Below are 13,622 nucleotides of genomic sequence, written 5' to 3'. Positions count from 1 at the left end.
AATGAAAATACAGACAATCACACAGTTAACAAGTGTTTCTCATTCAACTATTTTAGCCCTAGGGACGCAGGACAGGGGACTATGATATATTTTAAAAGGTTTGTTTTAAACATTAAGGACCAAAGTTCATTGATGTCATAAGAGGGCAGGACTTCGGTGGTATCAGTAATGTTACTGGGCTGTTGATGTACCATTAACTTTCACTTGCTTGTGTCAACAGTGCATTTGATCTGAAGACATCAACATTACTGTATTGTGTCATTGTGCTGTTATGCACACCACTTATGACTATTATGCACATCACTAAGAGATACAAGACATTTACAGGTGCTTATTATTTCTTACAAAACACCTTTAAGTGCACAGTTAAATATTATAGCTGTGATTTCACCAACAGCACCACAATGACTCACAGATCAGAGTCTAGTAGAACAGAGACTTTCCTCCCCACAAATCCTCAATAAAATCCTCATGGAAAAACGGATCATGAGATATTTTTAGATAGATCAGACCTGCTTAAGATACACACTTAATTCTGTTAATGATGGTCATCAACTTTAGTTTTCAGCAAATTAGAGGTACAGCAAAGGCTCAGATGACTAAAATTTAGTTCTGCAGAATACTGCATAGAACAGGTCACACAAAATTAAAACACCAAAACTTAGAGCTGATAATATAAGGGGAAAGTTTAATCTCAAAGAATTATTGGATAAAAAAATTACTAACATTCCAACATAAATAACTTGCACTGAACTATTTTACTAACTTATGGTTATGCCCATTGCTCAGTGAGAACGGAGAAACAGTAACAGAAAACTTGGAAATGGCAGAGACGCTTAATGACTTCTTTGTTTTGGTCTTCACCAAGAAGTCTGAAGAAGGAATGCCTAACAGTGAATGCTATTGGGAAAGGGGTAGGTTTAGAAGATAAAATAAAAAAAGAACAAGTTAAAATCACTTAGAAAAGTTAGATGTCTGCAAGTCACCAGGGCCTGATGAAATGCATCCTAGATTACTCAAGGAGCTAATAGAGGAGGTATCTAAGCCTTTAGCTACCATCTTTGGAAAATCATGGGAGACAGGAGAGATTCCAGAAGACTGGAAAAAGGCAAATATAATGTCCATCTATAAAAAGGGAGTAACAACAACATAGGAAACTACAGACCAGTTAGTTTAACTTCTGTGCCAGGAAAGATAATGGAACAAGTAATTAAGGAAATCAGCTGCAAACACTTGGAAGGTAGTAAGCTGATAGGGAACAGCCAGCATGGATTTGTAACGAACAGATCATGCCAAACCAATCTGATAGCCTTCTTTGATAAGATAGCGAGCCTTGTGGTAAGGGAGAAGCAGTGGATGTGGTATACCTAGACTTTAGTAAGGCATTTAATATGGTCTCGCATGATATTCTTATCAATAAACTAGGCAAATACAACTTAAATAGGGCTACTTTAAGGTGGGTGCAAAACTGGCTGGATAACCATACTCATAGAGTGGTTATTAATGGTTCTCAATCCTGCTGGAAAGGTATAACAAGTGGGGTTCCGCAGGGGTCTGTTTTGGGACCAGTTCTCTTCAATATCTTCATCAATGATTTAGATATTGGCATAGAAAGTAAGCTTACTAAGTTTGCAGATGATACGAAGCTAGGAGGGGTTGCAAGTGCTTTGGAGGATAGGCTCAAAATTCAAAATTATCTGGACAAATTGGAGAAATGGACTGAAGTAAACAGGATGAAGTTTAATAAAGACAAATGCAAAGTGCTCCGCTTAGGAAGGAACAATCAGTTTCACACATACAGAATGAGAAGTGACTGTCTTGGAAGGAGTATGGCAGAAAGGGATCTAGGGGTTATAGTGGACCACAAGCTAAATATAAGTCAACAAAAACAGTGGTATTTGGAGATAAGAAAATAGGAAGGAAGATCAGTATAGATGGCATTAAACTATGAAATGTAGAGAAGTTCCCATATCTGGGGAGCAACATAACGTATGATCTAAACTAGAATAATGAAATAGCGACTAAAATTGCAAAAGCAAGAGTGAGTTTGAAGGTGATGGATAAGATGTGGAAAAGCAAAGCAATTAGATTAGGAATGAAGCTGAGTGTCTTGAAAACCTGTGTATTCAGCAGCATGTTGTACGAATGTGAGACATGGGTGATAACGAAAGATTCGAAAAGAAGATATTGGCATTTGAAAGGAGTTATTATAGAAAGATTCTGAGAATAGGATGGATGCAGAAGGTCACCAATGAGGAATTAGCTAGAAAGATACACCTGAAAGAGAACCTGCTGCAGAAGGTTATAAAATGGAAGCTACAGCTATTTGGGCATATTTGCAGGATGAACGATGGACAAATATCAAGACCCTGGTATTCAGCATACTGCATGGTTTGCATAGGAGAGGCAGACCCCACAGGAAATGGATAGATGATATAGTAGATTGGTGCAGAGCTAGTCTACAGAAACCAAGCCACTCTGCACTGGACAGGGAAAGATGGAAGGAAATAGTGAGAGAGGCATCAGACACCAACAGGCGCTGCACCCATGGTTATTGATGATGATGAGTGTGGTGCTGTTGCACAAAAAAGTAAACATGATTCTAGGGTGCATTAACAGGTATGTTGTGAACAAAACACAAGAAGTCATTCTTCTGCTCTACTCTGCACTGGTTAGGCCTCAGTTGGAGTACTGTGTCCAGTTCTGGCCACCACATTTCAAGAAAGATGTAGAGAAACTGGAAAGGGTCCAGAGAAGAGCAATAAGAATCATCAAAGGTCTAGAGAAAATGACCTATGAAGAAAGGCTGAAAGAACTGAGCTTGTTGAGTTTGAAAAAAAGAAGATTGAGGGGGGGAACATGACAGCAGTGTTCAGGTATCTAAAAGGGTGTCATAAGGAGGGAGAAAACTTGTTCTTCCTGGGCTCTGAGGACAGAACAAGAAGCTATGGGCTTAAACTGCAGCAAGGGAGGTTTAGGGTGGACGTTAGGAAAAAGTTCCTAACTGTCAGGGTGGTCAAACACTGGAATAAATTGCCTAGGGAGGTTGTGGAATCTCCATCTCTGGAGATATTTAAAAACAGGTTAGAAAAATGTCTAAGACAGTACTTGGTCCTGCCATGAGGGCAGGACTTGATGGCCTCTCAACGTCCTTTCCAGTCTTAGTATTCCATGATTCTATGATTTGTAGCTAATGTGTGACGCATTATCTTTAGTGGGTTTTTCCCCCCCCAGGGAGCAAGTTCACTTAAATGCTGATTTGCAAAACTCATAGCTCACAAAGAGATTGTGTAGCTCAAAGGCTTCTCTCTCTGATTGACCAGAAGCTGGTCCAACAAAAGATATCACCTTGCCTCTCTACTGAGTCTCTCATTCATTAGTGAGATCTCACTGTATTTCTTATTTTACCCCTCCCCCTCAGATAGGCTTAGAATATTTTTACGTTACCTGAGATAAATATAATTTTATTTTACGTACATTTGGTGGGGAAAACCTGTTGCTCTCTTCCAGAAACTCTTCCAAAGTCACCATCTCACTGCCAGGAGAAGCAGATCGCTGCCTATCAGCATGGGAGTGGGTTGGGTTACTCCTCTGGGGTATATCAAAAGAGCCTGAGCCACTCCTGTGAAGGAAGACGTCTTGTCTGTTAGAGCTTAAGATGGCAGAAGTGGAATGAGAGATGTGGCTGCCTCTTGGCAAGGCAGGTGTGTCTCTACTTGGCACCATATCTTCACTGCTGAGGCTCTCAGATCTGCCATGGATACAATCTGAAGAACCTGAAAAGGAGAATAAGGAGCATTAAAAACACTAATTTTCCTCTATTTTAGCAGAAATGTCAACTTCCTACTGAGATAGGTAGGTATGATTCAGTTTCTTTTCCATACTGAATAGGTCAACTAAAATTGGACTTTACAATCATTATTTCCTCCTCTACAGACCCCTATGATATCAGAGCTTCAGAGTATCAGGAGTGGCATATATTCCAGAGCTTCAAAAAGGAATCAATTACATGAGCAGAGCTACTTTGCCCACAGAACAAGTGTCAGAAATTCTATTTCATGAGATAGATTCTGAGCCACAAAAGAAGAGCATGAGTCAGCTTTGCATTGCCTTGATCCTGGGGCTGCTGTGTGTAGGGGGAGTCCTCAAGTATACGACACAGCAGCCTTGACATGCCCTCAATTATGCTGGTTGCTCGTAGCCCTAAGGAGCTGAAACAGCCATCAGGGATACCTACAGGGTGGTAGCATTCTGGCCACATCCCTTCCTACAGTCACACTCTTTGCTTGCAGCCGGTATAACAGCTGAGTCTTTGACTATGTCTACACTATGAGATAATATCTATTTTAAGTCACTTAGCCCGATTTTAGCAAGTGCCTGTCTTCACAGTAAATTACATTAGCTCGATGTAAGGTGCGCAGAAATAGACATAATATTGATAGCATAATATCGTAGTAACCTGACAGGTGTAGCATTCAGTTCCAACTTAAAATTCCAAATGAAGAGTAGCAAGGAAGCGCCATGTCTTTAAATTGACTACATTAGCCTCCAGAGATGTCCTGTATGTGCCCCACAGTTCTCCACTCTGGCCTCTTCCATCTCCACTGTTCTCAGGTGCAAGGGAATCAGGCAACAGGAAGACTGTTTCAATTTGGCACTTGGAAGCCCACGGCTGTAGGGTCATGTGAGGCTGAAAAATCTTCTCTATTTTTCTTTGTTATTAGTGTGGCTGTAGGGGCTGTGGTTCTGTGTCTAGCTCTGCTAACTGCCTTTTTTTCCTGTGTTGCCTGGTGCCAGCCGCTGGGCCCCCGCCCCACACGTGGCAGCTAGGCTGTAGGTGGGGATTGTGCTTGGATGAGAAACTTCTTTTCAGACATTTACATTTTGTCCTGACCCCCCACATCCTCTACCGTCCCTTCCTCCAGAGGCACCACGCAGTCTGGAACTTTCTCAGGCCCAGTTGCATCATGTAGCTTGACCTCGAAGCAATAAAAGGACATGCTGCGTAGGATGCCTCGCAGCCTGCTTGTGGTGAGGGTTCTGTAGCCAGTCAGGGGACGTCTCCCACGGTGGCTTGGATACTGGGGAGCTGTCTGCTATTCGGGGGTCTTTTATCCACCTGGGAGAAGTCTCCCTCAACGGTCATAATTTTGAGGCCTGGCTGTACTCAGGGGTCTTTTTGCCATCGGGGAAAAGTCTCCCTTGATGGACATGATTTTTGGGCAACAGAAGATAATACTTTGTCACTAGACTGGCTGTCATCTCAGAGGATATTCTTGTACGGGCTTCAACCACAGGCCAAGGGGCTGGCTATAGTCAAGGGTCTTTTCATTGCTCGGGGGAAGTATCCCTCAGCAATCACAATTTTCAGGGATGGCTATAGCTGGGGGTCTTTTAGCCACCCCAAGCCATAACTGTTTCAATGATTCATTGCAGTTTCAGCGTTGTGCCTCTGTCTAAGTAAACGAACTCTTGTTCTAAGGGTCTTCTTTTCCAGGAGGTCTAAATCCAGATGCAGGTGCTGGGTCCTGACCTGAGGCCAGGAGGGTGGCTAAAGTCTGGGGTCTTTTAGCTGTCTGGGGGAAGTCTCCCTCAGTGGTCAAGATTTTTGGGTGCTGTCTGTAGTTGAAGGTCTTTTAGCTGCCCGGGAGGAAGTCTCCCTTGGCAGTCATGATTTTTGGGTGCTGGCTGTAGTCAGGGATCTTTTAGCTGCCCAGGGCAACTCTCTCAGCAGTCACAATCTTCAGATACTGGCTGAAGTCTGGGGTCTTTTAGCCACCCGGGGAGGTTTCCATCAGCGGCCACAATTTTTGGGGGCTGGCAGCTGCCCAGGTCAAGTCTCTAGCACATAGCTGGGGGTCGTGGCAGCGGAGCATCAAGCGCCCAGAGGCAGGGGCTGGGACCACACTTGCCCTCCAATGGATCACAGTTAAAGGATTTAAACTGTACTTATTCCAATGCAGCATCCCTTTCTCAAGCTCCCTCTCAGTAATTAACCCTGGTTCCTCATTACCCACAGGCACAGAAAGTGCCATTGAAAAGCTGATCAGGCGGATACTCAGTGGAATGCTTGTGGGTACTCTGATGTACAGTCCTAGATTATGGATTGGGTGCAAGGGTAGAAATTACTGCTCTGAGGATCTTCTTTGCTGGGAGGTCTAAATATAGATCCAAGACTTTCCTATGGGCACGCTGGGAAGAAGGGCAGGTGGTGCGTCCTGCCATAAGGTTTAATGAACTCTGAGCGGCTTTAAGAAGGGCCAGAGGCAAGCAGCATATAGCTCTGATGACTGTGACCAAGGAGTCCCCTGGGGCACCAGGGCAATTTTTTGTTTGGGCTTGCTCCAAAGGCCATTGAATGCAATGTAGTAGATCTACAATTACCACAGTTCTACAAGTAAGGCTTGCAGCGACCAACCAAGCCATAACTGATTTTATGATGCATTGCATTTTCAGTGTCATGCTCGTGTCTACTGCTTACACATGCATTTCCAGATTTTGCAGTGGTTGCAAGGATGAAAATTCTTGTTCTGAGGGTCTCCTTTTCTAGGAGGTCTAGAGACCAAGATCCAAGCCTGCACCCTTTGGTAATAGGGGAGGTGGTAGTTCCTGCCCTGAAACGTTGGCGGGCAACCAAAGCAGCCATAACTGATTCAACGATCCACTGCATTTTCACTGTAGTGCCCAGGTCTACTTTAATATACATTTCAGGTGCAAATTCTTGTTCTGAGGGTCTTCTATGCCAGGAAGTCTAAATCCAGATGCAGTTAATGGGGTCCTGCCCCAGAGAGTTGGCACGCATCCTGGGCACAGATGTAGCACTGCTGGACCTCCTTCACGTGGACCTCCTCCACGCTGCGGCATGGAGTGGCCTTGTTCCGCCAGGGGGTGGTGGCCATCCGGCGCAGGCTTGGGCATTATGGCGCTTCACCTTGGGGTTCTGGAGTAGATCCTCCTTGCCCCACAGGTTCAGCAGGGTCTGCAGCTTTCGCCCAGTCCAGGAGGTACCTGCCTCTTGGTGCCCCTGGCTGGCGCTTGGACCTTTGAGACAAAATTATTGATCTGAGGATCATATTTGCCAGCAAGTCTAAATCCAGATCCAAGCCTGCAAAGATTCAGTGCTTCTGCATTCCATTTTGAAAACCAATCAGTTGGAAAACCCCAAATCTTTTTTCTAACCATTCCTAAGTCCTTTACTACCCCTCCCATCCCCTCAATTATAAAAAGCACATCTCTTATTCAAGCAAGCCAGACCCTGCCTGGAAAAAGGGACACTTGGTTAACATGGCAGGGGCATGAGGAAACTGAAATGTAGGAAGACATCATCAGATACCCACATCCTCTTGCGGGACATTTTTTTCCCCATGCTGAACAAGTGAAAATAGCCAGAATGCTACAGGGCTCCGGAAACTGTGGGATAGGTTCCCACAATACACTGCTGCAGCAGTTGACTTAAGCTACATGTGTGTGGCACCAATAAGTTGATTTCGTGGGGAGCATGTGGGAACGTGAGGATGCTGAAAACTGAATTGATGAAACCCAGTGTTAATAAATTGATTTTAATATATTCAATTTTAGCTAGCAATGTAGATGTAGCCTTTGTGTCAGCACAGGGTCACTAAAACAGCCGACTAGCCCTGGTATTGTGCCAGCTCGAGAGACAATATGTCCCAGCGGGGCAGCACAAAGTGGCTTCACCACGTTTAGCCTAACAGTTTTATACGTCAACAGACTGAACTCTTGCAAAGCTAAAGAACATCTTTAACAAAGTTATTCTCAGAATCAGATTGCCGGAGAACTGATCGTATTTACAGAGTTTAAGTCTGGACTTTCATCCATCAGAATGCTCCAAAATAATGCCTATCCTATGGAGGAAAAAATCGGCCTCTGTCCTAGAATTCAGGTTATGTTAGTCACAGTCATGCTTAAAAATAATTCTTGCCAACACTGTTTCAAGTCTCTGTAGTAATCAGGCCCCTGTACAGATTACAAAACCATGTTATTTTTTCAAGATCAGCTGGAAGAAAATGATTTGCATGTAATTCAATTTTGTTTCCTGTTTGTCAGAAAGCACTTCAGCTCTGAATATATCTTAACTTTTAAGTTGAGAGGTGAGCTATTGCTAGAGGCATTTCGACTGCTCTCTAAACTATTTGGTTTAGAAACTGTAAAGAAAGAGGAATATTAAGTTCATGTGCACACAACGTCTTGAAAATGTTACACATTGTCCAAAGTGTCTAAAGCCGTGTCTACACGTGCACGCTACTTCGAAGTAGTGGCACTAACTTCGAAATAGCGCCCGTCACGGCTACACGCATCGGGCGCTATTTCGAAGTTAACTTCGATGTTAGGCGGCGAGACGTTGAAGTCGCTATCCTCATCAGGAGATGGGGATAGCGCCCTACTTCGACGGTCAACGTCGAAGTAGGGACCGTGTAGTCGTTGCGCGTCCCGCAACTTCGAAATTGCGGGGTCCTCCATGACGGCCATCAGCTGAGGGGTTGAGAGACACTCTCTCCAGCCCCTCAGCTCAATGGTGGCCGCATGGAGCGGCCCCTTAAAGGTCTCCTCCCCCTCCCTTCCTGTGCAGGAAGCTGAGGGAACGTGCAGGCAGCAGCTCAGACACACGGCCAGCCTGCACGTCCCTCAGCAGCCACAGGAGGCACAGGACCGTCAATGGCCGCCCGGCAGCCCCCCCAGCGCCCCCAGGGGACCCCCCCCCCCAAGGGGAGCCAGGGCAGCCAGCCCAGCCAGGTGGGCAGCGGCAGCTGGGCCCCTCCTGGACGGAGGCCAAGCTGCGGGACCTGCTGGGGCTCTGGAGCGAGGAGGAGGTGCTCCAGGTAATCGGGAGCAAGAGGCAGAATGCAGATGCGTTCGCTCGGCTGGCCGAGGGCCTGGCCGCCCGGGGTCACCCTGCCCGCACTCCTGATCACGTCAGGAGTAAGGTGAAGGAGCTGCGGCAGGGTTACGCCTGGGACCGGGATGCGGCTGGACGATCTGGGGCCGCCCCCGTCACTTGCCCCTTTTACAGGGAGCTCAGGGACATCCTGGGCCCCCGGCAAACCTCCTCCCCTCCGGCCACCCTTGATACTTCGGCCGACGAGCCCCAGCAGGCCCTTCAGCCGGAGTCTGCCCCGGAGATAAGCCCCACACCCCGGGGGCCCCCCCGGAGCCCACCCCCGGGCCATCGCGGCAGGAGGAGGAGGAGGAGGAGAGGGGCTCCTCCTCCACAGAATCCGGGCTGCAGATCCTCCTCCTGCCATCCCGGAGCAGCAGCCGGGCCTCCGCCCCCCGGGGATCTCCGGACCGTGGGAGTGGACCGACAGGTATGTACCCCCCTCTGGTGTACACCCCTGGGCTTGAGAGGCGGGGGTAACAGATACGTGTCCAGGGCACCCCACATGCTCACATGGCCATGTCCCCAAGGACAGCAGGGCCATGTCCCTCACAGCAGTGCATCAGCCCCTGCCCCCTCGACCCCGCACGACAGTGCCATGCCCCATCCCCGGGGCAGGGGGGAGCGGAACCTCGAGGGGCCCCCGGGAGGAGGGGGTGGGACTCCCCGCAGCAGCAGCATGTGATGGAGTGGGGGGAGTGCAAAAGGGAGACTCAGGCGAGATATGAGCAACAAGAGCCGAATAGCTCCCAGGGGCAAAGGATGATCGTGGGGCTACAGCTGGCAGGTGACATCTCTGCCCTGAACAAAGAGGAGGGAGGAGCCGAGCTGGCTTTGAATCGGGGGCGGGGGCGGGGGCTGCAGGTAGAGTCTAGGGGAAGGGAGAGCTGGAAGGCAGCCAGCCTGAGGAGGGGGAAAGCTACATCCCAGAGGGGCACCCCTTGGGGTCTTCTCCCCAGGATGGGTTGGAAGGACTGTCTCTTCTGACAGCTGGTACTGTCACTCCTGGGAGAAACTGGGCATCTGTGGCCTAAGAAACCTCTCCTGTCAGACCCTGTGGAGTGAAGTGAGAGTCGCTCCCACCAGGGGACGGGGTGCAGTGCAGGGGGACCCCTGAACCCCATCCATCACAGCAGCATCTCCCGGGGACGGGGATGGGGAACCTGCAGCACAGGGCTGGGGGGACAAAGGCCACGGCTCGGGGCTCACACTAACGCCTGTCTCCATTCTTCTTCCCCCCCTCCTCTCCTGTGTCCCGCAGCTGCACCATCGGAAGGACCGGAAGAGAGGGCCGGCGAGGCATCAGTGGTCCCGGAGACCCCTCCGGGGCCATCGCTCCAGGCAAGCCCCTCAGCCAAGCACCAACCGGCCCCACGGCGGGCTAGATGGCGGACCCCACGCCACCACCAGCCGATGGCGACGGACCCCCAGCTACTGGCCATCCACCGTCGGCAGCTGGAGGTGGCGGAGCAGCGCCTGCGGGTGGAGCAACGCCGCCTCGAACTGCAGGAACGGGCGCTGGCCTGGCACCAAGAGGCATGGGGGGCCTACATGGACACTTTCAACCACCTTGTGGACTACCTGGCCCCCCATGCTGCGCCGGCCGCCGCAGCGCTCGCCCTGACTGCTCCACCCGCCGCACCACCTGCTGCTCCACTCGTCGCCGTCCCATCCGCCGCCGCCCCGCCATCCACCAGTGAGGGCCGGACAGCTGAGGGACCCCTGGAGCCAGCTGAGGCTCGCCGGGCATATCTTCCGGTCCGCCCCGCCCCCAGCCAGCCCCGGACAGGTCTGTGGCCGCGGCGGGGCTCCCGGCCGCCCACCCCCAGTGCCGGACTTTAGGGGCGTGGGGCCCAGGACGTGGCCCCTCCCCCTTGTATATAGTTGATTTTTAAAAAAGGACAATGATGGACAGTTTTAGTTCTCTTTTTTTGTGCCCCCCTTTGCCCCGTCCCCCCCCATGTAAATAGTTCTCCCCTTTATCATCCCTGGTTTTCTTTTTAGTGAACAAACTTTTTTATTACTATTGTTTTATTTGTACACATTACTTTTGTTACACACATCTTGTATATAGTTTGTTCGTTTTAATTCTAGTTCCAAAACAACAAAGTTCTCAAAGAAAAACCAGTTAAATTTTAGCCACAAGTGCGTGCTGTCTTTTGTCCAGGAAAAGTGGGGGGGGTGCGCGGTTGGGTGCTCCGTGGTGTGGGCGTAGGGGCAGGGAGTGTGGTGGAGGAAGGGGGGGGCGGTGGGGTGCCTTGCAGAGTTCACGCTGCGGCCTCATCATCAAAGTGGGCCCGCAGGGCCTCCCGGACCCGGGTCCCTTCGGGGTCCACCTGGCGACTGGGGGCAGCGGGTGGCTGGACGTCAGCCCTGCCGGCCTCCACAGCCCAGCCCTGAAAAAAGGCCTCCCCCTTGCTTTCCACCAGATTGTGTAGGGCGCAGCAGGCATCCACAATCTGGGGGATGTTGGTGGGCCCCGCATCCAGGCGGGTGAGAAGACATCTCCAGCGCCCTTTGAGGCGGCCAAAGGAGCGCTCCACCACCTGGTGCGCATGGTTCAGGCGCTGGTTGAAGCGCTCCTGGCTGGCGGAGAGATGGCCCGTGTACGGGTGCATGAGCCAGGGCTGGAGGGAGTATGCCGCATCTGCGATGATGCAGAGGGGCATGGTGGTGTCCCCCAGAGGGATCTCCTGCTGGGGGATGTAGGTCCCCGCCTCCAGCTGGCGGCACAGGCCCGAGTTCTGGAAAACCCGGGCGTCATGGGTGCTGCCAGGCCAGCCCGCATAAACGTCCTGGAACCGGCCCCAGCTTTCCACCAAGGCCTGGAGGACCACTGAGTGGTAGCCCTTGCGGTTGATGTAGCGTCCTCCACTGTGTTGCGGGGCGCGGATGGGGATGTGAGTCCCATCCAGAGCCCCGAAGCAATTGGGGAAGCCCAGTGTGGCAAAGCCGGTGATGGTGGCATCTGGGTCCCCCAGCCTCACGAGCCTGTGCAGGAGCATGGCGTTGATGGCACGCACAACCTGCAGGGAAAGAACATGGGAGAGCACCAATGAGGGGTGAGCTGGGTGTGCAGGACCCTGCCCTGCCCTGCCCGGGCCCCCCTCCCCTCCCCTCCCCTGCCCTGCCCTCCCCTGCCCGGGCCCCCCTGCCCTGCCCTCCTCTGCCCTCCCCTCCCGCCCCCCGTGGGTCCTCGTACCTCCATGAGGACAGCACCGACGGTGGCCTTGCCGACACCAAACTGCTGGCCCACGGATCGGTAGCTGTCTGGAGTGGCCAGCTTCCAGACAGCGATGCCGACCCATTTCTCCACAGGGAGGGTACGCCGCATGGTGGTGTCCTGGTGCCTGAGTGCGGGGGTGAGCCACTGGCACATCTCCATGAATGTCTGCTGGCTCATCCTGAAGTTTCTGAGCCAGCGGTCGTCGTCCCACTCCTCAAGCACCAGCCGCTCCCACCAGTCGGTGCTGGTGGGGTAGCTCCAGAGGCGGCGACGTGTGAGGCGGCGGGAGGGGTTCGGGGTGCTGAACGGTTGGGGCTTGAGTCCTGCTCCCCTGCAGGCCGCTCCTCCTCCTCCGGTGTGGCAAGGAGGTGCTCAGCTGCCTCCTGCATGGCATGGAGCAGGGCGAGCCCTGCTCCTGCCAGGAGGGCTGGATGGACCTCTGGCTGCTGCTGCTGCTGCTGGGGGTCCATGACTGCGTTGCCCAAGGTCTGTGTGCCTATGGCTCTTCAGACCGCGTGCTGTGCAGGCTGCGTGTGTCTGGGAGGGGCCCTTTAAGGGAGCAGCTAGCTGTTGCCCCGGAAGCGCTAGTCCGCCCTGTGACCCTGTCTGCAGCTGTGCCTAGCATCCCTATTTCGGTGTGTGCTACTTTGGCATGTAGATGTTCCCTCGCAACGCCTATTTCGATGTGGTGCTGCGCAACGTCGCCGTTGAACGTCGCCGTTGCCAGCCCTGGAGGACGTGTAGACGTTATTCATCGAAATAGCCTATTTCGATGTCACTACATCGAAATAAGCTACTTCGATGTAGCGTTCACGTGTAGACGTAGCTTAAGTGATTTAAGAGCTTAAGCCCCCGTGACTTTCAGTGAGACTTAGGATGCTAAATTGCCTCAGTCACTTGAAAATATGACTTCAACATTTAAAATTTTTACCAGAATATGATGTATATATTCATGATGTATGTGATTTTTACCAGAATACGATGTACAAATGTGAGAAAGCCTGGACGCAACAATGTTCTTCCTTTGTCAGGTATTTAAGAACATATTTTCTTACTATTATTTTGTATAGAGAAAAGTATACTTCAGTTTGCTTTTACAGTAATGTTTGTAACAAACAGAAATTTTAATGATGAAAAAGGCTGCATTTTATATACTGCCATAGTATTTACTGCTCCAGCTATGAAACATATTTTCATTTAAAATGTTAAGTTTTCTCTTTCTTCTCCTCTGTTTTCAAGTTTCTTTTTAAGAGGAGAGCTAGTGAATTTTTGTTGCTGTTAACCAGCTCACAAATGTCCTCCATGAAGGCACTTATTTGCTGAGTGCTGGCTGCTACCACCCCCACAAGAAATCTATTAGGCCGATTCCCTTCCGTCCTGTTACATGTAAATATTGATCTGACAGATACTTCTGCTGAGGAAGGTCAGCTTGTCTTGATTAAATTTTTTTTTCATGTTTTGTTGGGAAATAGTTGATTTAAAAAAACAAACAAACCCTAA

General features: G+C 50.2%; 1 protein-coding gene across 1 annotated transcript in view; it reads right to left on the bottom strand.

Annotated features, from left to right (window-relative positions):
• Positions 1 to 13,622, bottom strand: part of CCDC88C (coiled-coil domain containing 88C) — a 174,531-nt gene that overhangs the window by 8,188 nt on the left and 152,721 nt on the right. The window contains exon 28 of the mRNA XM_074996630.1: positions 3,478 to 3,776. Within this exon, the coding sequence (XP_074852731.1) occupies positions 3,478 to 3,776 (299 nt within the window). The remainder of the gene's footprint in view (positions 1 to 3,477; positions 3,777 to 13,622) is intronic.

This window comes from Carettochelys insculpta, chromosome 6 (assembly GCF_033958435.1).
Source record: "Carettochelys insculpta isolate YL-2023 chromosome 6, ASM3395843v1, whole genome shotgun sequence".
Lineage (NCBI taxonomy): Eukaryota > Metazoa > Chordata > Testudines > Carettochelyidae > Carettochelys > Carettochelys insculpta.
The sequence above is the reverse complement of the archived record's forward strand: the minus strand, read 5'-3'. Positions and strand labels throughout refer to the sequence as shown.